The sequence below is a fragment of the Chroicocephalus ridibundus genome, chromosome 9, assembly GCF_963924245.1.
Source record: "Chroicocephalus ridibundus chromosome 9, bChrRid1.1, whole genome shotgun sequence".
Taxonomy (NCBI): Eukaryota; Metazoa; Chordata; class Aves; order Charadriiformes; family Laridae; genus Chroicocephalus; species Chroicocephalus ridibundus.
In genome coordinates this window covers 41739907-41766239 of record NC_086292.1, presented here as the reverse complement: position 1 = coordinate 41766239, position 26333 = coordinate 41739907, and the positions used below count along the sequence as shown (strand labels likewise).

The 26333-nt window shown below is 55.4% G+C and overlaps 1 protein-coding gene across 3 annotated transcripts in view; it reads right to left on the bottom strand.

Moving 5' to 3' along the window:
- NTRK3 (neurotrophic receptor tyrosine kinase 3) overlaps positions 1–25193 on the bottom strand; it is a 218835-nt gene extending 193642 nt beyond the window's left edge. Inside the window, exon 1 of one of the 3 annotated variants that reach the window (XM_063346504.1) lies at positions 24149–25193. In XM_063346504.1, the coding sequence (XP_063202574.1) occupies positions 24149–24396 (248 nt within the window). In that variant the 5' untranslated portion in view covers positions 24397–25193. The remainder of the gene's footprint in view (positions 1–24148) is intronic. The other 2 variants (XM_063346505.1, XM_063346506.1) reach the window with 2 other exon arrangements.
- Between the last annotated feature and the right edge of the window lie 1140 nt (positions 25194–26333).

Genomic DNA, 26333 nt, shown 5'->3' with positions numbered 1-26333 from the left:
CTCCCCCCGGCTCGTATCTGCACTGGGAAGAAATCACAGCCAGCTCTGCCAACCCTCCCAGCAGCGATGGAGGGGCTCCTCCATCCCTCACAAGAAGGGCTCATACCCCTTCTCCCCAGCCAGGAAAAAAAAATCCCCTTTCCCCCCCCCGCCCCAAGCTTTTCCTACACGCTGCCTTGCTCGTATTGCAAAGGTGGAAGAACAGAAGCACCACTCAGGAGCAGGGGATGCAAACATTAAGACGTGGTGACTCGGAGCTCCAGGCTTCCCTGGATAGCAGATATTTTGTGGGTCTGAAAAGGAAAAGCTAACCAGCACGCCTATAAACATGTCACAGGCAGGAGGAGGCACGGAAGGGAAGAAAGGAGAGCAGGGAGGGAAGAGACACTTTAAAAGCTCCTCTCCCAGCGCTCTACTTTGTTCATCTGAATGTGAAAAAAAGCACCTTGCAAAAAATGTTGTGGGACAAGACATTGACAGCCAGAGACGCAGCTAACCGGGCTGTTGTGTTTGAGCTGCTCCAGCTATGCAAACAGCAAATCTGGGGACAGTTTCTATCTCATATCGCAGCTCAGTCTGCCATTCCTCCAGATAAAGGCATAAGTGAGTTATGGAGAAGCCTCTGCCCCCCCAGCACCTCGACAGATTGTGGCGCTCACAGCCAGGGCTTGCCAGCGCTCCGGAATTTGCCACCCCAGCCAAGCCCCTGCCCTTCGCTCCGCATGGGCACCTCCTTCACCAGGACCAAAGGTGGGGTGAAACCCTTGAGCTCACTCTATCCAAGCACATTGCTGTTGGGCTGTGCTGGCTGTTAAGCAAATACGTTTTGCTTTACACCAAGAGCAAGGCAGGAGCACACAACCCGAGTTACTGCAGCTTGGCCAACACATGGCAACTCCTTAACCCAAGCACTGACATCCCCCCACCCTTCGTTCTCCTTCACAATGTTTGAAGATGTTCTTCATCACCGGGTTTGTGTGTTTGCACAGAGGTTTAAGGCCACAGCAGTGAGAAGGAATGGCATCCGGTCCCAGATGGTCCATGGCAACCCATGCGTGCCCGTCTCCGCAGCCCAAGGCCACATCCCCTTGTACCAGACATGATGAGCCTGATAGCTTGGTGCTCCTGAAAACGAGCCTCCTATTTCTGAAACAGTCCCAGGAGGTTGCCATTAAACTGACAGGTATAAAATCTCACTGGAGCATTTGAGGAATCCAAAGGTCCTGCTCAGCTGTAGCTGCAGAGAGGCAGCGAGTGAGGAAGCCAGGCTGCACCTCCTGATGGCACCTACTCTTTCACAACTTGGGCTGAAGATGTATTTAACAGGACACAGTCTTTTTGGCACTGCTTAGGGTCACAGAGCAATTTCAAACCCAGAAAGCAGATCACCAGACAAAGTCCTTCCAGGGAGATTTTGTTGTTTGATTTTTTTTTATTTTTTTTTTTTTTTCCAAAGAATCACTCAAACTTTGTTTCTGCTTCTGGGCAGCTGGAGAGCCAGGAGGCTCCCAGCACCAGCCCAACCTCAGAGCAAACTACGTGAGCCCAGAGGGTTATCAGCGAAGAGGAACTCGTTCTGCACAAAGAATACACACATTGTCTACTGCCGGCCCTGGGCAGCCGTCCGGGGAGCGGGCTGGCTCGCTTGCAGCCTGCAGCAGCTGGGACCCAAGACCTCGTGCCATGTGCCAGGCTGGGGCTTACTGGGGACAGCAGCTGGGGGGAACAGGCCTCCTGCACGCCAGCTCCTTTCCCTTCTGTGCATATTGCAATGGGATGGAAAAGAGCTGCCGTAGTGCTCCCTCCTCCTCTGCAGCAGGAGGGCTGGGACCAGGTGCCACCAACCTACAAGGTTGGTATCAAACCACCAATATGCCCTCACCCACAGCCTCCTCGCACCAGCCTTGCACTGAGCTTGCAGGGTGCCCACGAGCCCCTGAGCCACCTTTGGGCTCTCCGGACAGCCAGCAGACCTGTCCAGAGCCCCACTGTCAGCCTCCAACCCCAAGCCACCATCAGATCACAGATATCCCCCAACAGCACTGGGTCAAGCCACTCCCCAGTCTCTCCTGCTGCAATGCCAAGGCTTGGATTCAGCCTCTGGGACAGCACATACAGGGTCACTGTGCCAGGCTTGTGTCTGTCATTCCCAAAGCTTTCTGCCCCAGAAGCATAATTTATAGCCCTTCTAGCTGTTTCCCTGGCTCCCAGCAAGGGCAGGAGGCAGAGAAGGAAGCAGGTTGAAGCCAGAGGGGGGGGCAGAGCTCAGAGCCAAAGCAGCACCAGGATGCTCAAGAGCAGAAACTGCAGCTCCCACCCCTGGGGCTCCGGGCCCCTGGGGAAAGCAGGGAAAGGTGAATGGCATCCCTGACTCCCACCTGAGCTGACACAGCGCCTAGCACCACTGGATTCACCTTGCCAGCAATGAGCACAGTAATGCCACCAGCTTGGGAAATCATCCTGTGCATCGGCAGCTGCAGCACCCTCCACGTCTCCCCTGAGAGCCACAGCACACGCTGCCTCCAGGCAGCACAGCCCCACATGCTCCTGCCCCACGGAGGCAGGATGGGGAACATCCCAAAGCCCCAGCATGGCTGCCCCACAAGGGCATCCCTGCCCTCCTGGGCAGCACGATGCAAGCACCAGCTCTGCTTTCCATATTTTGGATGGTGAGAGCATCAGGGCTGCCTGTACGCTACCCGGCCATGAGGTCCCACACAAATACACCAAACCAGGGAACCTCTCCTGGGTGAGAGGCAATACACTGTCTCCCGGAGCCCCCACACACTGACCAACAGCTTGCGGCCAAGACTGTTTTCAGCTGGGTTGTTTTCAGTTTTTCACATTTTTCCCATATCTCCCCTTTGAAAATGCCTGTAGTTGCTATGGAAATAGTCTCATCAGTATGGGTGGAGCGTAGCAATGCCAGCCAAAACTCCCCGTGGCTCCCAGTTGACACCAGTGCCTAGGAACTGGCAGCGCTGGAGGTTATCGCGAGCTGCACAGGGAATACCCCGAGCTTAAAGCAGCACTTGGCGCACACGGGTGAGACAGACCCATCTGGGATTCAAGAGCAGGGACCTGCAATTCACCCAGGGATAAACCAAGAAAAAAAAAATAATAATTGAGTCATCGTCACACTGGCTAAGGGACGAAAGGGTTATAAACAGCAAAAAGACACGGTATCCCCCAGAGACACCTTCACCCTGAGCAGGAGGTAGCCACAGACAAGGGTAGCAGGAGCAGAGCTGAGCTTTGTCACTGGCCCTGCCATCGGTTCGATGTACCCCTCCAGGGAGGCTTCTGCCTCCCCTCTGTACACCCACCTCCGATAGGAAGCTAATAAGCAAGCAAGGTGCAAACGACAACCGTCAACTGCTGTGAAAAAGGTTAGAGAGCAGAATAAGAGTCTTTCCCATCCAGCAAAGAAACCAGCATGTTGCACTATTGCTATGTGCCCCAACAGACCCCATCTCCCCCACTGAGTCACCCTCTCCCATCCAAGAGCCGTGGCTGCAGACCATTCAGATTCTACACCATGAGCTGATTCCTTGCTGAAAACACTGGCAGGGTCTTTGCAGCTGAAGGCTATCTCCCTAGAGCTTGGAGCGAGGTCCCCAGGCACCTGAGACCAGCCGGGTTGGAAATACAATTTCTCCATTGGAGAGGACAGCAGGCCAGCAGAACTCAGTGTGCACGGAGGTGCTGCTGCCATGCTGGCAGAGGGAGCACCTCTGTCATTAACCCTGGATTTAGGTTAAGTGCTAGGGATTCCCATCTCAATCACCCCACCTGGCTGGGAGAGAGGGAGGGTGTGATGCCCTGCCGACAGTATGGATGCCTCCTGCCATGCTGAGTAGCTGTATTCAAGCTGCTAGTGTCCATCACCTCGTCACCAGCTGCAGCCCATGACAAACAGCAGCTCCCCTAGCAATGGCAGCAGGAGGCTCTCCCAGCTGCAGGATGCAAACACAGGTCTCCACCGCTACCAAGGGCTGTCCCCAGCCATCCCCAACGTGAGATCACTTCGCAAACGGCAGGTTTAACCCTGATGCATCCTGGTGCCGCAGCAATGAGCTTCTGAGCTGCGTGGTGGACAGTTGCATCACCGCTCATCGCGGACCACCACGTGTGAAACTCCTTTCACAGCATCATTGCATGCTTGGCAGTGAACAGGCTACAGATGTTGCCCCAGGGATCTGTCTCCTGGAGCAGGGTTTTTCCTACATTCAATGCTGATGCCACCAAGCTTTGCCATCCTCCCCCACCAGCCCTACACAAAGCCACTGGGGCTGTCACACAGCACATCCCACCCTCTGCTCTCTGTCCTGCCTGCAAAGGGGGAAGCACATGGGCAGCACCACCACAGCACTGTGAAACACCATGGCATATCCAATATGGATATTGCGATAGGACAAGGGGTAATGCTTTTAAACGGCAAAAGGGAAGATTTAGACAAGATATAAGGAAGACATTTTTTACAATAAGGGTGATGAAACACTGGCACAGGTTGCCCAGAGAAGTGGTAGCTGCCCCACCCCTGGAAAATTCAAGGTCAGGTTGGATGGGGCTCTGAGCAACCTGATCTAGTTGAAGATGTCCCTGCTCACTGCAGGTGCTTGGACTAGCTGACCTTTAAAGGTCCCTTCCAACCCAAACTGTTCTAGGATTCTATGATCCATTGGGCTGACCCATTACTGGTGCCAGTATGGATCTAAGCACAGCACAAAACATTGCTGGACCCCGCCAGTCCTTACAGGTGCACAAGCCTAAGTAAAGGCCTAAATAACAGTTTGCATCATCAAACTGCAAGGGGCACATCTACCTTGGGAGCCATCCACATGTTCAGTCTGGCCAGAACCTGTATGCTTTCCCAAAAAGATGGGCTTGAACTGTTACCGAGCCATCCAGGCTTGGCCAGAGATGCTGCAAACAGGAGCCCACGCTCCAGCGACTGTCCTTTCCCATTCAGATTTAACAAATTCAAGACCTAAAGCACAAAGTAGCAACCAAAACACTTCCCACTCCCATCGTTTTCTCTCATACCCAGGGAACGCACAGTCTCTTTTGCTCCCTGCTGGCAGAAATCTCATTGCGCCAGCCCACAACGTTTCGCTCCACCGTTTTGGGGAGCTGCTTTTGAAAGAACCTGCGTGCAAAGCTGCCTGCAAAGCGAAGGGTCTCTCCACAAAAGCAGCAGAGATGCCTGAATTGGTCCTGCTCAGACCAGAGACAGCAAACCCAAGCTTGAGCCAGGGGTGCCTCCAGCCACCTGTGACACTGCCACCTCCATCTCACAACGCTATGCCAGTGAGCAATCACCATCCCTCATGCAACATCCCCAAAGGCCTGGGTGAAGGCTGTGCAGTCCACACTTCTGCAGTCCCTTTTACCTCTCCCCTTACCAAAAGGCAACCTCAGCTACAGAGCAGGACCATCCCATACCGCAAAAAAACAAAGCACAGACTGAGAAAACAGCTTATCCCTCATCAACAGCACACCTTTCAGGGTGCCTTAAGATGCAAATGTCCCAACATCCATCTTTTCACTGTTTTTAACCTCAACCGCGGCGGTCCCCATCAAAACCCCAGCAGCAAGGATGCTTTGGTGAGGCTGGGTCAACCCTGGGGATGCCGCTACGATGCAGGTGTTGCTACCAGGCAAGAGAGCAGCGTTTTGGGGGTGGATCCTGGGGAGGGCACCCAAGTGGCTGCCTGGTACACCCGGGCTGCACCCCTCAGCACCCCGAGATGCCCAGCAGAGAACCACCAGCTGTGCCCAACGCCTGCCTCGCAGCACAGCGCCTCAAATAAGAACTCCCCACAGCCAACACAGCGAATAAGATTACAACGAATATAAACTAATGATACAGCTGTCAAGACAGATTAGACTGCACAGTGTAAAAAATTGCAGGGCTGTTTAGTCACAACAATATAGGATTAATTTATCAATACAGCTTATGTGGCACTGGAGAGATAGCAAATTGAATAAGTGAATCTTTTCTACACCTTGCACAAGGAGGGAATCTCAGACCTGATGGGTGCACAGGTCTGGATGCCAGTGAGGATCCACAGGCTGGGATCAACCCAATGGAGCTGGTTTGATACAGCCCAGGGGGGTCTGCATCCCCATCGCAGGTCTTGGGGACGGGCACACGTGCCACCCACATGCATGGCTCTGCACCCACATGCTCCAAAAGCTCCATCCTTCTGCAGTACCCGGCTGGAGAGGGGGATGCTGCTAAATCAAGATATCCAGAAGCTGCTGTAGGCAGGACCTTCCCAGACCGCTTTCCGCAAGCTCCTCCGAGTCCAACGTCACAGGACTCGAGCCGTTTCGTGTTGTCTCACCTTTAAGCTCCGTCCCAGTTACAGCGTGTGCGTGTTTCGGCCCACACAGCGATCAGAGGCAGCGATCCACCGTGCTAACACATCCAAAAATAGGCGCAGCCACCTCCACCCTTTGGGGGCTAAGCCCTGGCAGGCACGGGCAAGCCCGCAGACCTGAGAACATCTCTCAAAAGGTGCCCAAAAAGCAAGAATCCAACCGGCAGGTCCTTGGGAGATGCTTCCCTATTCATCCCACAGCTTCTGCCCAAAGACTACAACATCCCCGGCGGGCCCGTATCATTTGAGATCTCTCATACGTTGCCATCTGTGGGTTAAAAATGTGCAAGTAAATAAATAGCTGCAGGGATAATGAGCCAAGGTTTCGATCTGTGAAGGTGAGAGCGCAGCGGCAGCCGCCGATACGAAGGAAGCGCCCGTTTCTATAAATATTGAAATCCGGTAATTATCATCATTAGAACTAGTTGTGATTTAGCCGTAGCTCAATCCCAATAAGTAAGAATGGCATTTATTTGCCACAATTAGAACAGCTAAAAATACTTCCTGAGCCTTGCCTGGTTCAGCCCCGTCCCGCCGACCCCCGGCAGGCTCAGCCTTGGGCAGGGAGCGATGCAAAGGGAGGGGGCACTTGAAGGATCATGGAGGGGGTGAAGAAACCCTGTGCTCCCCCAGGGAAACCAGGACGCCAACACAAGGCCACCCCATCTTGCAGAAGCCCTTCTCAGCTCTGCCCCACGGCTTTCTCCCTAACTCTGGTTCAGCCCAACTCATTCCTGCCCCGCCACACTGGCTCACAAGGCCACAAAGCATCATCCCCTGCCTTTCCTGTAGTGAAAGTTTCTTGCATTGTATCAAAAGGCGCAGAATAGCTTTAAAAGGCAAACGGAAAGGCCTGGCTCATCCAAGCCATCCCACTCGCAGCGGGGGGGCGATGGCAGTGGTAGCACCCAACTGATCCAAAAGATTGCTGACGAACACACGCGTTTCCTCACCACGTGGGAACATTACAGTTATGCAAAGAGCATCCACGCACTCAGCATCTCTTCCAGGCCCCAAACAAGTGCTAAGGGACTCCAAGAGCTCAGCATGCCAGACAGACAGACACCTTCGTGACTGAACTTGCTGGAAGACCTCATCCTTCCTGACCTCTACGGACAGGGACCAACCCCTCATATAAAATCCTGTGAGGGGCATCAAGCTATCCTGTCCTACCTCTGCAAGGTGACCAGGGTGCCACCACCTCTTCACAACCCCTCTAGATGTGAAGGACTCAGCCATCCTTCCTTGGGGACACATCCGCACGCCAGCTGCCACCACCCGTTTCGCAGCCTTTTCCCTGATGATAAATAAATACCTGTGGGATGCAGAGAGATATTGCAGGAGGCAGCACCTCAAGGCAGACACAACCACTTCTTGACTTCCCACCCAAGCCCACGACCCAGGAAAATCCCCATCCACTGACCCAAATTGCCCAGGGCCATCTCCTTGTGCTTGCTCCAAGACTCAAAGATTTTCCCCGAGGAAACGTGCCCAGCTCCCCCAGTCAGGGATGTTCCTTCTGACAGTCACGGTGAATATTTTCCCCTGCTTATTCGATAATATCTGGAAAGGGCCGTGAAACAGGCGGCTTAGCGATTCTCCGCTGCGTCAGGGCGAAGGCGCTGAGGTGCTCGCTGCCAGGTCCCAACAACAGCCCAAATATTCATCCTGGTCCCCACGGGCCACCACCTGCTCCTCCCCGAAACGCCTCTGAAAAGCCCTGGGACTTCCTCAGCCCCCACCTCCCTCCAAGGGTAATCTGACCCCTCCGAGGGCTTTCTTTCCCCCGCCTTGTTTGCCTCCGAACTCTCTCCAGTTTGTCAATATTCCTGTAACAAGGTGCCTTAAAGTGAGACCATGGTCCTGGGGTTTTTTTAATTATTATGATTATTTGGGGGGATTTCTGTCATTTTGGGGTGGTTTTTTTAAATAAGAAAAGCCAGTTCGTAGCTCTGCTCCCGCAGCTCCCCCTCTCCCCAAACACAGACCATCGCTGTTTGCTTAGGGCCCTAAGCCAGTTTTCAGTCCATTTGGCAGCGTCATATCCAAGGCAAACTGAACTAATTTTAAGAGTAAGATTTGGCGAGACACTATATCAAATGCTTTGCTAAATCCAAATATATTAGGATTTCCACGTTCTGCTCAGCCACTAATTTTGCGATTCCATCAAAAAGAAAAAGCAATCAGGTTTGTCTGGCAAGATTTATTCTTTCTAAATCCCTGCTGTTATTGCTCATGCTTTCCTTATCCTCTAGTGCTTCACTTTCTTAATACTGCAGGACTGGAAGCGTTTGCTGGAAATTTATTTTTGCTATTTATATGGATTTCAAAAAAATCTGCCTCTGCTCTCCTCCGCTGCCCCCTGCCTTCCCCACTGCCCTTAGCATCCCGGTGCTGCCACCGTACACATCTCCTCCTCCATCCTCCTCCCAAAGTCTGAGCACAGCGGTATCTTAAACCCAGTGCAAATACACAACTGGCCTCCGACACAAGATACAGAAGAAAAACTAATCCAAAAAAAAAGAAAAAAAGGGTGTTTGGCAGCAGGAGAAGGGTGTAAAGGAAACGCCCAGCTGGGTGAAGCCCAGGTGCGCCGCCGAGCACCGCCAGCAGAGTGAGCAGTTAATATTAACGCCCAAATCAGCCATCCCGGAGCGTCAACTCACTTTTCTTGCAAGTCTTCTGACAAACGCCTTCCAGGCAGCCACACGGATTTAAGCCACAGACGACACCCATCGGTGCCTTTGCAGAGGAGGTGGCGGGTCAGGGCCAGCACTCACAAACCCCAAACCACTGTGGCCGTAGAGGATCTCCTCCAAGCTTGAAGAGAGACGTCAGGAAGGGCTGTTCTCCCCTGCCTTAGGCTGGTACCTGGCACCCCAGCTTCCCACTCACACCCTGGGGATTCGGGACACCCAGAAAGTCACATCACAAGGAGTTCAGATCTCCTGCAGCGTCTTCCTCCATGGGGAGCAAAGCAGAAATCTCTAAACCCTATGTGCACGCAGCAGCTTTGCAGACAGCACCATCCCAAAGCTCTCTGGTGACCCCATCCTGGCTCTGACTGTGTGTCTTCTGCTGTGTGCTCCACTGACCTCTGCGGGAGCGGGGTAGAGATGGTCACAGATCTCAGGGTAAAGCTTGCTCCTGCTCACGAGGAGGAAGAAGGCAACTCTGAGTATAATTGGTTTCTGCTCACCAAGTCCACGGATATAACAAGGTTTAGTATTTTGCACACCGAACACCACCCAGCATCCAAGCCTCTGGCCTGGTGCCCGGTGCGTGTGCATCCTTGGGAGACCCCATCCACTGCAAAGCAGCAGCAATACCAGCCCTGGATCGAACCGAGTCATCCACACAGGCCAAGTCATTAGCTCTAACCACAGCCTTTCCCATGAAGACACAAACCCCTCCTGCCCACCATGCCCGGGCTGAGCAATGAGGCCAGGATTACGGACAACACAGCTCACAGCACTGAGCTGATGCCCCCAAGCTTGGCTTCCTACCCCTCCCTTGGGCCAGGTCTCTGCCAGACCCCCTTCGTCAGCTCCTACATGCTGTCCCAGCATAGTCATAAGGGGAAAAACACAGCATGGTCATCCCAGCAGCTCAGGGCTCAGAAACCAGGCACCAGCATCCAACAGAAGCTCAGGTGATGGTTCTCCATTACCACAAGGGACCTCTGCTTCCCACAGCTCCTTCAGTGCTCGCTGAAGGCAACTCAGAGAGGGACACAGAGAAGCTATGGGGGGGCTATGGCATGACCCCAAGCACTCGAAGGATAAATGGAGATTTTCTCTTTGCTCTAGCTATATTTTACATCTCAGAAACGTGTGCTGGGGGAGCAGCCCTCTCCAGGAGCCCTCCCAAGGGCTGAGATGCCTGCAGTCCAGCAACTCCCTCCAGTTTGCACCCAGCTGGCTGCAGCCCAGGGGCTGAAGATGACAGCCCAGCCCTGTCCTGCTTCCAGCACAAGGATGACCTTCCCCGCAGGCAGCCGGGCAGAACGTCCTCCACCAGCTCCTGGTGGCAAACGAATCCCAGGGGAGCTGTCGGGAGGGATTAACCCGCCCCAGAGCAGCTGCCCTCCGTCACCCACCACTGCACCCTCCCTCCCTGCGTCCCCCCCCAGTCTCACTGGGGCTCAAGATTTACAGCGCAGGCAGAGGAAGGGGGTTGGCAGCAGAAAACTGATGGGGACAGAGGATTTAGAGGGAAGGGCCAGTTCCAGGGGAGGTGGAGCGAAGCAGGGGGTGATTTATGGGGTCAGCAGCAATTTACACAGCAGGTAGCACCGAGGAGGCAAGGATTTACAGGGGGCAGGGAGAAGTACTTTTTATGGGTGTTTATTAGGAAATGAGTGTCTCCTTCCCCTGACCGCTGTGACCCAGGGAGGGGCGCGGGAGCAGATGGATTCACAACAAGCCACCCCCTCGCTCTGGAGGTCATGGACAGGCCAGCATCGGGGACCCTCCCTGTCCCAGTGTGGCTGCACGTGGATTCTGCTTGGCCACGGCACTCTCAGGGTCATTTCAGTACGTCCCTGTCCTGCCACCACCCCGAGGCAGCACTCCAAGGCCAGGCTTGGGGCTCAGTCCCTTCAGAGAGGCTACAAATAGCAAATCCTCGGACATCTCCTTGGGCTGGAGGCCCTTCTTCCTGGCAAGCGCCACAGCCCCTCCCTGCCAGGGTCTGATCCAGCCCATCTGCTGGCAATGAGGCAGCGTTTCTCCCGCTGCCAAGGCTCCTCGCCGCCGCCGGGATGGGGCTGCCAGGCTGGCGACGGGCAGGGGTCACTGTCTGCCATCCCTCCATCCTGCAGTGGGGCAGGCGAGCCAGCCCCAGGGCCACCAGCACAGACACACACGAGTCACATCACCCAGTCTCCAGTCCCATTTTCCTGCCTCTTCTGGCACACAGAAGGAGCCGGGGGCTGGGATCAACCCCATGCATGCAACCCTGGGCACTTTGGTTTGGGAGAGCAGGTCCTTCCCCTCTCCCACCACACTTTCCTCCCACTCCTAAACTGCAGCAGGGCTGGCAGGGGATGCACACCTCGAGCACAGGGTGCAAACACGAGGGGTGGCGGCATGTTTGGGTCCCCAGCTGTCACAAACCTCCCAGCCCAGGCTCAGACTAGCAGCATCCCTGAGCTGGCAAGTGCCAGGCTGAGCACGGAGACATGCAGGTGACACCTGACCTTGCTCATGCTGCCAGGGGTTAACCTCAGGGGTTGCATATGGAGTAAAAAGAAGTAAAGAAATATATAGGAGAAGTTGCCCCAGCACTGAGACTCTGGTTGCCACTCCACCACATTGAGACATCCTCCCATCGTCTCACACTACGCTGTGCGGGGCACTCAGGGAAGCGTGACAGGCACCACACTGGCCTCTGCCACCCCAGGAGGTGCCAGGACCTGCTCCACTTAGTGTTCGGGAGCGAGCCGGGAAGCCCTGCCGCTCCCAGCCCTTCCCTGCCGCTGCTCCCCATCGGTGGGACAAGCCAAGGGCTGCCTATGCAGAACTGATGTTCACAACATATCACAACCTGGGGACCAACAATTAAACCGTGACAACAGGAGGGTACCCCTAGATGACATGCCAACCCATGCGTTACATGCCTCTACAGTTACGCCCCAAAAAGGCGCTAGGTCTGTTTTGCAACACAAAAAATGGAGAGGTTGGTCCTGGAAGAGCCCAAGAAGGAATTCACACGGACATTTCATCTGAGCCTCATTCTCCAGACACTCCCCAGACACCCTATTTTGCACCAGTTACAGGAGACCACATGCTTAACAAGTGCGATCCCTGCCGGGGACACCCAATTTCTCGCAGCGTTGGGTTGCTCAGCACAGGGGAGCAATAGGACCAGGTGCCGCCAGCAGAGGGATGGAGGGGAAGGGCTCCAAGCATTGACCACAGACACCCACAAAAGCACCAAACACTGCCCAGCCCCAACACATGGCACAAACATGATGAAAACAAAGTTGTGAGCAGCCTGCACAAGGCAAGAGAAGAAGTTTCTCTCTTTCAGCCTGGAGAGACACCAGCTTTGCAGGGCAGATGGGTTACGAGTCACACTGAGCAATATCCCAACGCGTAAGAGCCCAGGTAACGTCCCATCGCTCGCAGGCGAGGGCTCTCTCCCAGCACAGCCCGGCTGATCCCACAGCTCCTCGGGAGCATCTCCCCAGCAGAGAAACACAGGCACACACCAGCACAAGGGCAGCATCCCAAGCGACCTGGTTCTCTTCTCCGCGTAAAACTTCCAGAGAGGCATGACAGCACCATCCAGCCCTCAAAACGTCCCTGAACAAAACCCCGTGCATCCTCACCCAAACCACAGGCAGCAGCAACACCATTTGCCCCCACCCCTCTAACCCAAAGTTTGACTAAAGCTCAGGAGTATCTTTGCTTTTATAAATCTCTGCCTTTTAATGATGGCTTCAAGGCTCAGAGAAAAAAAGGCCCATTAAACTCACTGAATAAGTTAATGGGGCAGAGAGAATCCATTTCAAAGCCACCCCAGGCTATTTTCCTCTGGAGCTAAAGCCTGAATAAGCAAAAAGGAAAAATTAAAACTGTACAGTGCTTTGCCAATAAATAACCCCCAGTGTAATCCGCTATGAGGCAGGCCTCCATTTGCAGAGATAATAGGATGCAGATCGGTTGCAAACCACCTCCCCTTGCAGGGACCACCACCTTTTGATTGCAATTAGCTGTGCCATGGCAGGAACCTCCATCTCCCGCCTGTCCCCTTCCACCTGCCTGGGCAGGAGGGCGATGGCACATCCTGCAGAGAATTACCCTAAATCCAGCACTTGGCTCTGCAGTGCCCCAACACCCATGCTCTGAGCACACAGCCCTGCTTCTCCGCCTCCTTTTTCCCCAGTCCTCCTGCCCGTTCATGCCCCTTCGCCCATGTCTTCTCCCCCTCCCTCACCAACAGCGCTGTGGGTGCATCGCTCGCCCATCCACCAGAGCCAACACACAGCCGCTCCTCCCCAAACATTTAAAAAACAAGTGCATGTCCCGGGGGTGGGGGGGGAAAGAAAGATTAAATCCCTGTTTGTAAATGTTGATCCCGCTAGACGCAGTTTGTTTACTATTTAATATTTAAAGATGCTAATTAAGCCTCTGAATAAATAAATCTATGTTACCCATGCCTTTTGGAAGGCAGGGATCCTTCCCCCAGGGCCAGGGCAGCCCGGAGCACTCCTGGTGCTGGGCAGCCTGCCCAGGGCTGGGGACAAGCCTAGGGATCCCACCACCATCCTCCTGGAAGGGAGAGCTTACCTGCAACACAACAAAACAGGAGGCACAGCTCAGACTGGGGACGTCGGGGACTTTGGCCATTAAGAGCCAGGGGAGAACGCAGGCAGGGCAAGGCAGGGAGAGGAGGATTTCCAGGCAGGGTTGCCCAAAGCGGTGCCTCTTGGCTCCGAGAGGGGATCTCAGATACAACCAAGGAGCCTCTCAGGGGCTTGTGCTCCCGAGGGCCCGCGTACCAACCCACAAAGTGCTGGGGGGACACAAAGACAGGCACCAACACACATCACCGCAACCGAACTCCCAGCAGGCAGCCAGGGCTGCTCTGGGGACCAGCTACAGGCACAGACTCCCCCCTCCCTCCCAGCTGCCCCCCTGCCCGGAGCCAGGGCAGGCAACCCACACAGCTTCCTACCTGAGAGCATCCCAGCTTCAGCTCCTCTTCCCAAAACCGCTGCTGCAGCATCTTGCAAGGAGCACTGCAACTGCATGCCTTCCTCACCCACCAACCCTAACGTCCCTCAATGCCCACACCTCAGCTCTCCCACCTGACACCTCTTCAGCCTCATTAGGCTCTGCCTCTCCCAGATCCACTCCAGCTGTACCATGCACCTTGCCGTTAACCCCTCGGGTGCCAGGCCCCACAGAGCTCCCTGTTGTGCAGACTCCCTCCCTGCCCAACCAGCATCCCTGCGCCACGTCGGAGCCCTGCATGCACTCCCGAGCTCGGATTTGCTCCCAAGGACACCATCCAGCATCTTCCCCGACCTGAAGCGAGGGGCACAAGACTTGCCGAGGGAGCACCAGGCTGCTGCCCTGATGGCGACCCAGCTCTGTGCTACTCTGCCCTCCCCACTGCACAGCCTGGGACAGTACAGGTATGTACAGAGCCCATGTGAGGTTCAAGCTAGGAAAGAGACCCCAGTAAGACACAGCTTCTCTGAACTGGCACAAGAGCCCCAGGAGGACAAGGATGCTCTCCGCAGACTGGGGAGCCAGGAATACACAGCATCCCTCACCCTGTGTCCTACTGAACTTTGCTTGCTCCCCAGGCTGCTCAGTAGCACCCACCAAATGACTCGATGGTTTGCAGCTCACTTCTCCTGGGATCTATTTTGGCTGGGAGAGCACAGGCAAAGCAGGAGACAGCCAAAACCAGGACCCACATCATCATCCCAGGAGCACCCAGCCACATCCTGGTGGCAAAAGTCTGGGGAACAAGAGATATCTTTCCAGCCACACAAGTCATGGATTTCCCCAGGGACAATCCCATCTGTGCTGGGATGGACACAAGGGATGCCCAAGCTGGTCTTGCTTATCTGGGTTAGAAGCAGGCAGGAGGGCAGCTGTGGTCTAGGACAAGGGCAGGCAGCCCAGGACAAGAGCATTTGCGCAGCTGGATCACAGACCAGAGCCAGGACTCCTGGTTCCCAGCCCAGGTCACTGCACAGCCTTTCCATGGAGAGCATGGGATGCGGGATGAGGCCAGAGCTGCTCCAGAAGCAGAGGAAGGTCAGCAGCTGGAGGCACCCGGGCTCTCCCCCATGTGGCTTCACATCCTGGCAGGGTCAGGAGTTAGATCCTGGCATCACTGCAGCTCAGCTGAGCACTCACGTTCCTAATTTATCCTGGCAAAACCCTGAGCATGCAGGGTCCTCAGCAGCACTCAGATTCCCAGCATCTGTTTGAGCATTTCCACGTTAATATTTCCTAGTGGGAACTGCCTGGGGAGAGCTCGGGGACAGCTAGTTAAGGGACAGCCTTGCACAACCCAGGAGCGTGGGGACTTCACCATGCTAACATCTGCTGCCACCCACTTCTCAGTCCCCCAGGGACAGTATGGAGTAGCCAGCAAAGACACCGCTGCTCTCCCCAGCACAGAGCCATAGGAGGGCTGCACGGAAGGGGCTGCATGGGGGATGGCAGCTGGTCCCAGCATCTCCCTGCATCCTTCCCTCGAGCCCTGGGATCCCAAAGCCATTTATTTGTACTGCCACGAGCACCAAGGTCAAGGAGAAGCAACCCATCTGTGCTGTCACACCATCACACTCCCTTGGGAATCCTTCCTGGCCTCTCTGCTCCACTGCTGGGACTTTCATTAAAAAAGCAGTTTTCCTTCCCGTTTAGGCAGAGCAAAGCTGGGAGAAGGGAAAGGTGTGGGAGATGGCACAGGCTGGCGGGGAGTACAGGACAGGGACAGTCACTAACAGGCTCCATTATTTCCTACACCGGAGCGTTGGGTGTCAGCTGGAGGAAAGCTGGCTGCGCACACGGTTCTGGCTTCTCCTTTGACTCTTCAACTGCTACATCGTGTGAAAACAAGCTAAAAATACAGCACGTGTTTTCCTCGTGCTCCTCTTCCAGGCAAGAAGGGGACAGGTCTCACACGGTGGGGGGACAGGGCAGGACCCCCAGCCCCATGGGGTCTGGAAACAGGGTGGTACATAGATGATGGAGATAAACAAGGCCACATGCAGAAGGGCTGGTGGAGGAGCCCTGCTAGCTGGGCACTGACCAGTGCAGCCTTCCAAGGGGAATCCAGAGGGAGTTTAATCTCCTTTTCTTCAAATGAAGTGAAGCCCGGGCTCTGAGCAATATCATAGCTCTAACCCATGTCCATCACTGACACCCCAACACACATCCCACCCAATCGTCACCCCTACCATGATGCTGGGGACCCATTTACTGTTGCGTTGCGGGACCACTGGGTGTCACAGCCCTTTCACCACGCTGGCAGTGCATGGCAACAGCCAGCAGGGAAATAACCAGCCCGTCTTGGGCCCAGCTGCCAGGGAGAATGAAATATCCCTCAGGAGCTGCACACAGAGGATGCTGCAGGGTCAAAACCAGCTTCCTACCATCAGCAGCACTTTCCCATCTCGCACCAGGCTCTTCTCAGCCTTTCCCCCTTGGGGAAGAGCATGTGGCCTCTTTAGCCCTCCAACCTCCATCCAACGCCTGCAGCAAAGGGTTAATTAGAGAAGCAAAGAGCATCGAAGGCACCCTGGAGGCATCCAGAGACAGCTCTCAGCCTGTTCCCTCTTGCCTCTACATCCAGGATTTCTCCGGGGGCACTTCCCATGGATGTTGACTACAACAGAACCGATATAACAGCCTTGTTTATCCACCCTCCATGCCTGGCCTCTGCTTAAACCCTGTTCAGTGCTGGACCGAAGGGTCTCCATCCCCACCCTGCTGCTTGTGGGCCAGTTGCGCTGCTGCTCTGTGCCTCAGTTTCCCCATCGGTAAAATGGGCAGAGCTGTTAGGGGCTTCCTTGCTGATCGCACACAGCAGCACATGACCAAGATCGGGCACCTCTTCCCAGCACTTCAAACAGCCCAGAAACACCTTCCCACAGCACCCGCTCTGGTTTGGTCAACACCTCCCAAAAAGCCACAAATCACCTCAATTCACAGATGGGCGGGGGCTGCATCACTTGCGGCACTAGTGTAAGAGCTCCCGGTACATTTCGGCGCACTGACTGCATCCTCCCACAGCGGCACAGGGGAGAAAGCCGTGACCCAGCACCCAGCCAGATCCCAGGGGACCGTGTGACACCGCGGGGTGCCCACCTGGGGACCACTATGCCCAGCTGGGAGCCCAAGGGGTGTACGGCAGCACGGGCACCCCAGCGCAAAGCCTCCTCTCCCGCACTCCTCCATCAGCGCGACAGAAAGCAAGCGGCGACTTGACACCCCACACCCCCCCCCCCAGCCCCAGTAGCCCCCGGCTGCTCCCGCACCCCGCGCTGGCTTATGGCTCCGTCCTCGTACTCGCCCGCGCAGCCCGGAGCCGGGCTGTCTCACGCTGCCGCTTGCCCTCTAGCGGCACAGCCACCCTCAAACGCGGGGAGCCGAGGAGAGGAGAGGATGGATGAACGGCGGCTGGGGCGGGCAGAGGGTACCCGGGGCTGAGCCGGGCTCCGGCTGCTCTGGGGCGGGGGCACAGGGCAGGGGCTGGGGCTTATGGCACATCCACGGAGCTGCTCATGCACAAGCGGCCTCTGTCCGGAGCAGCCTCACGATGCTGGGAGATGAAAATGGGGACTAGGCGGTTGCAGCCGCCGTCCCGGTGCCCTGTGCGGGGTCCTGAGGGACCTGGAGCATCGCGTGGAGCAACCGGGTCTGCTGCTCCCCATCGCTTCATGTGGGGCACAAGGTGCCTGCAGTATCCAAGCGCCATACACAAACCACAGCCTCTGAACGAGAAACTCACCCCACAGCATCGCCTTGGTGGGGGTTTTGCTGTGCACCCCTCGGTGCAGAGGGGAGAGCAAGAGAATTTGGAGGAGACTAGAGCCCACAGGCTGCTGTCGAAGCCACCTGCTTAGAAAGCACCCACACAAACCACAAAAAAAACCCTACTGCAGGAAACCCAAAGCTCGAATTTACTGCTATTGCACAGTGCCTGGTAAATAATACACAGAGTTACAAGCATTTTTAATACTCACTTTTGAAAACCTGGCAGGCTCAGGGGTTGGTTCACTCCCTGTTTGACTGCAGACCCCCTTGAATGGGATGCAACAAATCCAGCCATAAATTCTTGGGCAACATTTAGCATGGGCACTGCATTGAGCAGGACAAGCCTGTGTGCCACTGGGCAGCATCACTGAGCATGACCCACCCCATCTCTTCTTCTCCCCACCGTGTCCTAGACCTGAAGCATCCCCATCTCACCTCCCCAAACCCAGGGAGATAAGTCAGCTGGCAGAGCTGACCTAGACCTGCCCAAACCCTGCAGGAGATGAGGGCTGGGGAGATGTCGCATAGACCCTGAAACCACATGGGTCACCAGCTCCTCCTGTCCAGGCAGCAGCTCAGGCCCTGTTCAGCTCAGAAAAACCCTGGGACACCCTGGCAGGCACCAGAATTGTCTCCTCCCCGGAGAAATACCTGATACGGGCCATCAGCAGAGCCAGGCAATGCAGACATGGCTGGGGAACACCTGGGGACCCCAGTGGGATCAGGCAGCAGTCGTGCGGGCAGGCACCAGCAGACTATCACATGAAAAGGCAGGTGACTCAACCCAGAGGAATCCAGTGTCCCAGACAAACCAGGGCTGTAACCCTCAGGTGCCTGCTCCATGTTAGCTAAGCCACTGCTGGGAAAACAGAGCTGAGACCTGGCCCTGACAGGCAACTCTCCAAAAACCACCTTCTATAGTGCATCTACCTCAGATCCTTCCACTTTGCCCCCACACATCGTCTGGAGGTCTGCAAAAGTACTGGAGGTGTCAGACATCACTCATGCCAGTAAAGTTCCTCCCTCCAGGGCTGGTCAGCAAGCGGGGAGAAAGGCTGTTAAGAGGAGAGCATGGAGCCAGCAGGAGCCCTGGGTGCCCCTAGTGCAAGTTTAGCTACTCTGGGGCACTGGGCAGCACCCACCATGGACCTGATCCCCTGATGCAAGGGGGATGATACAGGCACAGTCAGGACCAGTGCTCCCAGCTTAAGGCACCTCTAGAGCTTCAAGACAATACCTCAGCCCACCTCCTTCTCCCAGACATCTCCATACCCTCTTCTGTCCTTACAGCCTCATGCTGCACCCACCTTCCCCATCCTAAAATCCTTCAGGATAGTCGCTCCGCATAAACAAGAGCCCTGCGAAACAAAGCTGGATTGAATTAGGGAACTTTTGAATGGTCTCTGCAGCAGCCAAAGCCTCCAGGATCAGGAGATGGGAGGAACAGCGTGGTGGGAGGCTTTGGGAATGCAGAGCCCTTCGTCTCCGGAGAGCAGCAGCGCTGGGCACGCTGTGGCTGATTCGCAGAGGGGAGAAAAGTTGGTGCCCTATTGTCTGAAGCAGAGCAAGCACCAACTTGAGCATCACAGGAGCCCCTTTCCTGGCTGTTTGGGCCACCAAAGCAAGTTCTGCTCCCCCCAGCCCTTCCAGGAAGATGTTTTGCCCTTTCTTTCTTCCCTCCTTCCTGGATGCAGGCATGCATGAGCATCACCGGTGCCTTGCCTCTCCCAGCTCCGGCAGCAAAGGGGTGCTGCTGCTCCCTGCACCCCCTCACTCTCCCCCACGCCACGTGCTCCCAGCTCCCGCGCAGCAAGTGGGGGCTGCGCTGCCCCCCCACAGCACCCGGCTCTGACGTGGCTCTCCCACCCCCGGCCAGGCCCACGGGATGGAACGGATGCTGCCGTGGGCCGGTGGGACAGCCCAGCAGGAAAGGATGGGGCTCTTCTTATCCATGCAAGGGAAAGATGCTTCCCCTTGGCCCCACGAGAGCCCAAAATCCTGCATCCCATGGCCCTCCACAACGACCCGCCTCCTCTTGGGTTGCTCTGAATTCATCTCACCTAGTTGAGGACAGTTACACGCCGCACAAATAAACCCTGCAGACCCACCTGTTGGGGTATTTTATGGTAAGAAACCCCATTCTCCCCTGGTGAGGTCGGGTAAGGGAGCGAGGCTTTATATACCAGGGACATCTCGCTACCTCGAGGGAGCCCAGGGGTGACAAACGCAGGCCACCGCCGCCTGCCTGGCAGCATCTCTGCAGTGCCATAGCAACAGCTGAGAAGTAGGGAGGCCCAGATGGCAAACTCCTCCATCCGTCCTTCCCCACGCACCGTGCCGGTGCACGCAAGCGCTGCCCACGCTGCCAGAAGGGTAACTCCCCGGCCCGCCCCCAGCACACAGTGCCCGCCGTTACCCTGACACGCGGCGGCACAGGTGAACCCCACCACCCCATGTGCCAGCCAGACCCCCACAGTGCCATGGATGGTGACCCAACGTGGCAAACACCCTGGCTGCTTGGGGCAGAAGAGGTTTTGTGCCACAGGACCCCCAGGACTGAAGTTCTCCCTGTGCATCTGGTCTTTTTTGGGAGGTCTTGCAAAGGATGGAGCTCCACACCACAGGGGTGAGACTGGGTTAGGGGAAGCCTGAGCATCCCCACAAGTCACACCTGGCTGGGGACACAGCAAAGGCCACCCAGCTGCACAAGTAAAAGGGGTGGCATGAACATATCCCAGCCCCATGGTCATCCTCTCCCCGAATCAGGAGGGGAAGTCCAGCAGCATGACTCCAAACTGGAGCCATCTCAGCCGGGGTCCAAGCCGGTCCCTCAGCTAGACAGGACCCTTGGCAGCTCTCGTGGGGATCTCGGTGTGCAGAGCCACATCCCCAGGGATGCGATCTGAAATTGGATATGTTTCTGGGCGGGCTGGGGAAGGGCAGAGGGACAACAGCCAACCCAACCTCCTCCTCCACCTCAGGGCAAGAGCCTCCTGCCCTTTCCCAGCTTCACCATTGACCTGGCACCACCTGAATTTGCATGCATGTTTGTGTGCCACTGTCCCCCAAGTGCAGCTGGGGCAGGAGCCACCCAGCCCTGGCTGTGGCTGCTCTGTTCTCCATGAAAGGGAGGAGGATGGATGGATGGATGGGAAACCAGAAGCAGTAGCAATTGGAGCAAAGGCCATTCATTTGAGGGGTGCAACAGAAGGCTCGATGATGGGTTACCACACTGCAGGCACCCACAGGGCTAGCCCACCCTGCCAGCCTCCATGGGCAGTGTATAGGCTGGGTGTCTCCTGTCCTCCTTCTGTCGTGGGGGGGTCTCTTCAGCCACTGAGGCGTGAAATAACCCCAAGTTCCTGATGGCTTGGCCCACAATGCTGTGGAGACCTGCCTGGGTGGGGTGGGCTGGCATAGAAGGGCCTCTGCCCTGGCTCGGGATGGGGTAAGATGGACAAGCCCACCGAGCCAACTCACACAGCCTTCCTCCCCCAGCCCTCCCAACGGGCCCTGGCAGCCTTTCGTCTGCACCACCCAGGCTGAGCTTGTCTTTCAGACGGGAATAAGGCCCCGCTTGGCCGCAGGGTGGTTTCACTGCCCCATAGCCCATCACCTTTTCACCAGCAGCAGGATGGAGCAGAGACCACCACCTCCCCCAGGGCCTGCAGGGAGGACACGGCTGGAGCATCGCATCCCCCGGCCATGGGGACAGGGCTAAGCCCCACCTATTCACCCCCAGCCCAGTGGGCAAAGGTGCCTTTGCCCACGCGCTGCCCACAAGCGAAGCTGCCACAAACTCGCTGCCTAAAGAAGCCAAGCCCCTGATGAGAGTGGCAAGCAGGGGAAGCGCCGTTCGGTGCCCAGCTGAATCAGACCCACGTGCCAGGAGTGATTCAGCGATGACCAGGCTGGGCTTCGACGCACCCCTCGCCCCAGCACCCAAGATGGGGGGGGGGGGGGAGGCGGTGCTGGCAAGGAGAGGCCTGAGATGGAACCAGGAGGGCGCAGGACCCAACACCTCCCACGCAAGAGCATGAACACAGGTTCAGCCCTGGCTCCCAGCAGTGACTCCTTTGCCAGGAATCATCCCCGCCATCCAAAACATCCCCCTGCTCCCATAAGCAACCTCTGTGAACCGCTGCCGCCTCCCCAGGAAGCGCAGGCCCCTGGGGAAAGTTTGCACTCCTACTCAAGTCTCAGCCCCTCACAGCATTTTGGGGTTCCCCCCAGTCCTGCGCCTTGGCCCCCAAGCCCAGGGAGGGAGGTGTGGAGCCGGCAGTGATGCCGGGGGAACGTGCTTTGCTCAGTGTGGAGCACACAACATCCAGCAAAAACTGGCAGCTTCTCCTCCTTCCCCAACTTAAGAGAAGATCCTCTCCCAAAAAAATAAAAAATACCCAACATCTCTGTTTCTGGAGTCGAATCTTCCCCCCACCACCACCATCCCTTCCTTGTTAAGGACTGCTTATCAGCATTTTTCAATTTCAAAGCAGTAAAGACATTTTCTGGTCACAAAGGACCCACGTAATACTACCTCTCGCAGCAGTTCAGATGCATGTGTGCGTCTGACAACGCACACTCCGCTTACGCTGGCGGCTTCCAAACCCCTTCGCAGCCTTCCCTGCTGCTCCCCGCCCCTCCAAGGGTTAAAACCAAACCACAACAAACAGCAAGCACAGGGAAAAAAAAAAAACAACACGAGTTTCTCTGACTTGCCCAGCATCACCCACCATCACCGAGAAAACACTCCAGCACTGCAACGCAGGATAAATATGGGGCAACTGGAAGAGGAGTGTTGCATTAGTTTCCCCCTTTACTTTTCCCATTCCTGCGGGGTTTGCAGCGGTTTGTTGGCAAGGGGAAGGGAGGGCTGGGGGTTCAGGGTCAGCGGCACATGCTGAAAACCTGCTTAGGCATCGCATGAACCTGTAAGCGAGCGGGGAAAGCGGCTCCCGTCATCTTTACCCAGCGAAGGTGACAAGCAGAGCTGCAAAAGAGGCGCTGCAATTACTCCATGGCTCTGCTGCAATTGCACAGTGACCAAATAAAACAGCCTCGGGAAGAGACCCAGCAAAGCCCCTCTCCTTCCATGCAACTGTGCCATCGAGGTGGGGAAAAAAATAAATAAATAAATCAATAACCCTCCATTACTCATTTCAAACCTTGCTGCATTTAACTGCCAGAATAAAGGATTCCACCTCTTCTCTGCTCAACTCCCACTGGCAACTTGCTCTGGGGGCTACATTTCCCTAAATGCTCACATTTCAATTAGCATTAGAATAATGAAATGGCTCAGAGTTCATCTCACCCAAAAATGTACTGGAAAATAAAGAGCAGAGATTGGAAGAGATGAGGAATTTTTTTTTTTATTTTTTTTTTCCGTGCACACACACACAGCGTGATGGATTCAGGAGAAGGAAATATATTCCTTTCTCGACTCCACGCTGATGAGATTAACATGGGCTTTGCTAACTGCCTCTCCAAACAAGGATAATGCAACTTCGAGTTGATTTTCCAGATAAACAAGCATGCAAACAAACGCAAAGTGCTCAACTAAAAATATCTCCCTGCTCCGATGCTTCTCCCCACCGCCACCACCCCGAGACGAAAACAGGCAAATCCTATCGCAGCACCACGGCGAGTTGCAAAATTATAACAATGCGAGTTAAATAAGCTACTTAAGGGACATCTCACTGTCCTATTTATTTTTTATTTCTCCCCTCCCCTTAAAAAGGCGAAACCGCAGATCCCCAGACAGACTCAGCCAGGGCAGGGATGGGAGCATTTTCTGTTGTGGGGATGAAAAAAAATGACATTCTAATCGGATCCAAAGTCTCGGAAAAGAACAAGCAGCTCAGAACTTGCCTTTCTTGCCCAATTTGGATATATATGTGGCTGTGGCGTTGCCCCCCGCCCCCCCCCCCCCCGGCAACCCTCCCCCCCCTTGCAGAAGCAAACAGTTAAAGTAAGCAGCAGCTTTAGCATCTTTGCCTGCTACTCTCTCTCCTGCTAAGGAATCAAATCCTATTTACTTTATACCTCTTAAACCTTGGCCAAACTGTTGCTGGGTTGGTGTTTGGGTTTGGTTTGGGTTTTTTTTTGGATGGGGTAAGGGGAAAGCGGGATCTGCGTCCTCTGCCCGGGAAGCAGGGCTGAGCTGTGCCAGGCAGCGCAGCAATGCCGAGGGCACCTGAGCCCTGCACAGGCAGCCCAGCCCCGCACCCTGCGCCGGGAGAGCCCCCCACTTACATGGAAGTGATATTCCTTGAGATGTCCGTGATATTGATGCTCGTGTTGCCATTGCTGCTGCCTGAATCCTGCCCTTCCAAGAGAGGGAAGAGGTTCCCATCATCCGGTTTCTTGCAATTGATGTCTGTCTTGCTGCAAAGACAATTAGCAGGGCAAGCCAGCACCGAAAGCAGATAGTCTCCCCAAATGCTCCAGAGCAAAAATACCCTCCAGAAAGTGCACTTGGTAGGGCAAAGAGAGACATCCATCTCCGATTGCTGCTTCTAAAAAAGAGGAGGAGGAGGAAAGGGGGGGATAAAGGGAGGGGAAGGGGGGGAAAGGGGGAAGGAAACAAAGACAGAGGGAGGAAAAAAAAAAAAGCACAAAAAAAAAAAAAAGGCAAAAACCCCAAAAAAACAACAAAACCTCAAGCGATCAGATGCAAAAATCCTCCAGCAGATGAAATCATGCTGGCAGCTGGCTCGGAGAGGCTGTAATTCCCGCTAGGGTAGCGGCAGCGGCAGCGGGCGGGGATGCATGCTGGCCCGGCCGCCCGCCGCTCCCCGCCAGCCGCTCCGGAGGATTGCAACGGGGAGGCTGGGGAGGCAGCCCCGGGAAATAAATAAATAACAAAAAAAAAACCCCGGTGCGAAAGTCACCAAGTCCCACCTACTGGGCAGAATTAAAATTGACACACCTGCAAAAAAAACACACAGAGGGAGAGGAGGGGGCGACCTCCCCCCTTTCCCATCGCTTCCCTCCCCCCGGCCTGGCCAGCCCTGCTGCGGCGGGCACAAAAAGCAAGGGAGGAGGAGGAGGAGGAGAAGGAGGAGGAGGAAGGCTTGCAAAGCGAGCCGGGCTTTGCAATAAAAAGGATTCCCCACCCTCCCCCCCCCCCCCCGCTAAAAGCAGTCTAGGGGAGGGGGGAGAGAGGGGAAAAAAACCACCCCAGCACCGCTGGAGCCCCAACTCAGCCCCGCCAGCGGAAGAAAAGTTGCAGCTGGGGTTAAATTTGTTGTGGGGGGAAAAGCAGAGAGGCTCTGGCTCGGCTCCTGCTTTCTCAGACTCTTTCGTCTTTTGGAGGAGGACGATGCTGCCTTTCGCTTGGTTGTCGGGTGGGTTCACACACCCCACACCCCCCCCAAATCCGGACAGAGGGGTGGAGAGGAAAGAAAGATTAAACTGAACTGGAAGAGAATAAAAGCCAGTGTGGATTACAGAAATTTAATTTTTTTTTTTTTTTTCTTTAGAGGATCCTAGCGAGAGGCAGATCAGACCGCTGGGTGGGAAAAAAAAAAAGCAACTGGAGAGCACCCAGGAAGGACTTTCTAGAAAAGACACACACGCACACACACCCCCCCTCGAAAATGCAACGGGGACTCAGCGGCTGCCGGGAAGCACAGGCAGGAGCACCCAGGCTCGGGGCTCCCGTCCTCCCTCCCCTGGCTTCCCCCTTCCCTCCTGCAGCAGATTCTGCAATCAGACATGCAAAAAAAAAAAAAAAAAAAAAAAAAAATCCCTGAAAGAGGAAGACTGAAGTGTTGAAAAGGCTGAGCTCAGAGCGCCGAAATGGCATCAGGAGAGCAGTGAGTGCGAGCTGAACAGCAGAGCGAATTAAGATGCATGGTGCATTTTTGGCAAGCACAAACCCAAGCAGATCAGAGCTCTGCTTAATTTGCTCTGCTTTTCTACAGCGCTCTCCTGCATGCCCTTTTTTTTTTTTTCCTCCCCCCAATAGTTTCGTGTCTCTGCTCCTTTGCACAGAGACACAGTGATAAAGGGACAGTGCTGCAGGAAGGAGCACGGGTGTAAGGAGGAATTACAGGTGTAGGACTCCAAATATTTCAAGGGTCTGCTTCTGCCAGGCACAGGGCTTTGCACAGGGAGGAGAGACAGAGGCACGGGCTGAACCAACACCTCCAGGATCTACTATGCACCCCAAATCATCCAAGTCCAGGAGAGGCAACAGGATTACGGAGTAAAAAAAAAAAAAAAAAGGGAAAAAAAAAAAGAAAAAGCAGCTGCAGGGAGGATTTGCAAGCGCAATTCTTGCACCCATACACCTCAGTGAGGAGCAGGCTGCCCACATCCGTGCTCATGGGGAGCCCATCCCAGCAGGGAATGGGCAGGGTTCACCCCTGGGTAATTCCTCACCCATCGCTGCACAGCTGCATCGCGCACCCTGGGAGCAGCAGCGATGTGCAAG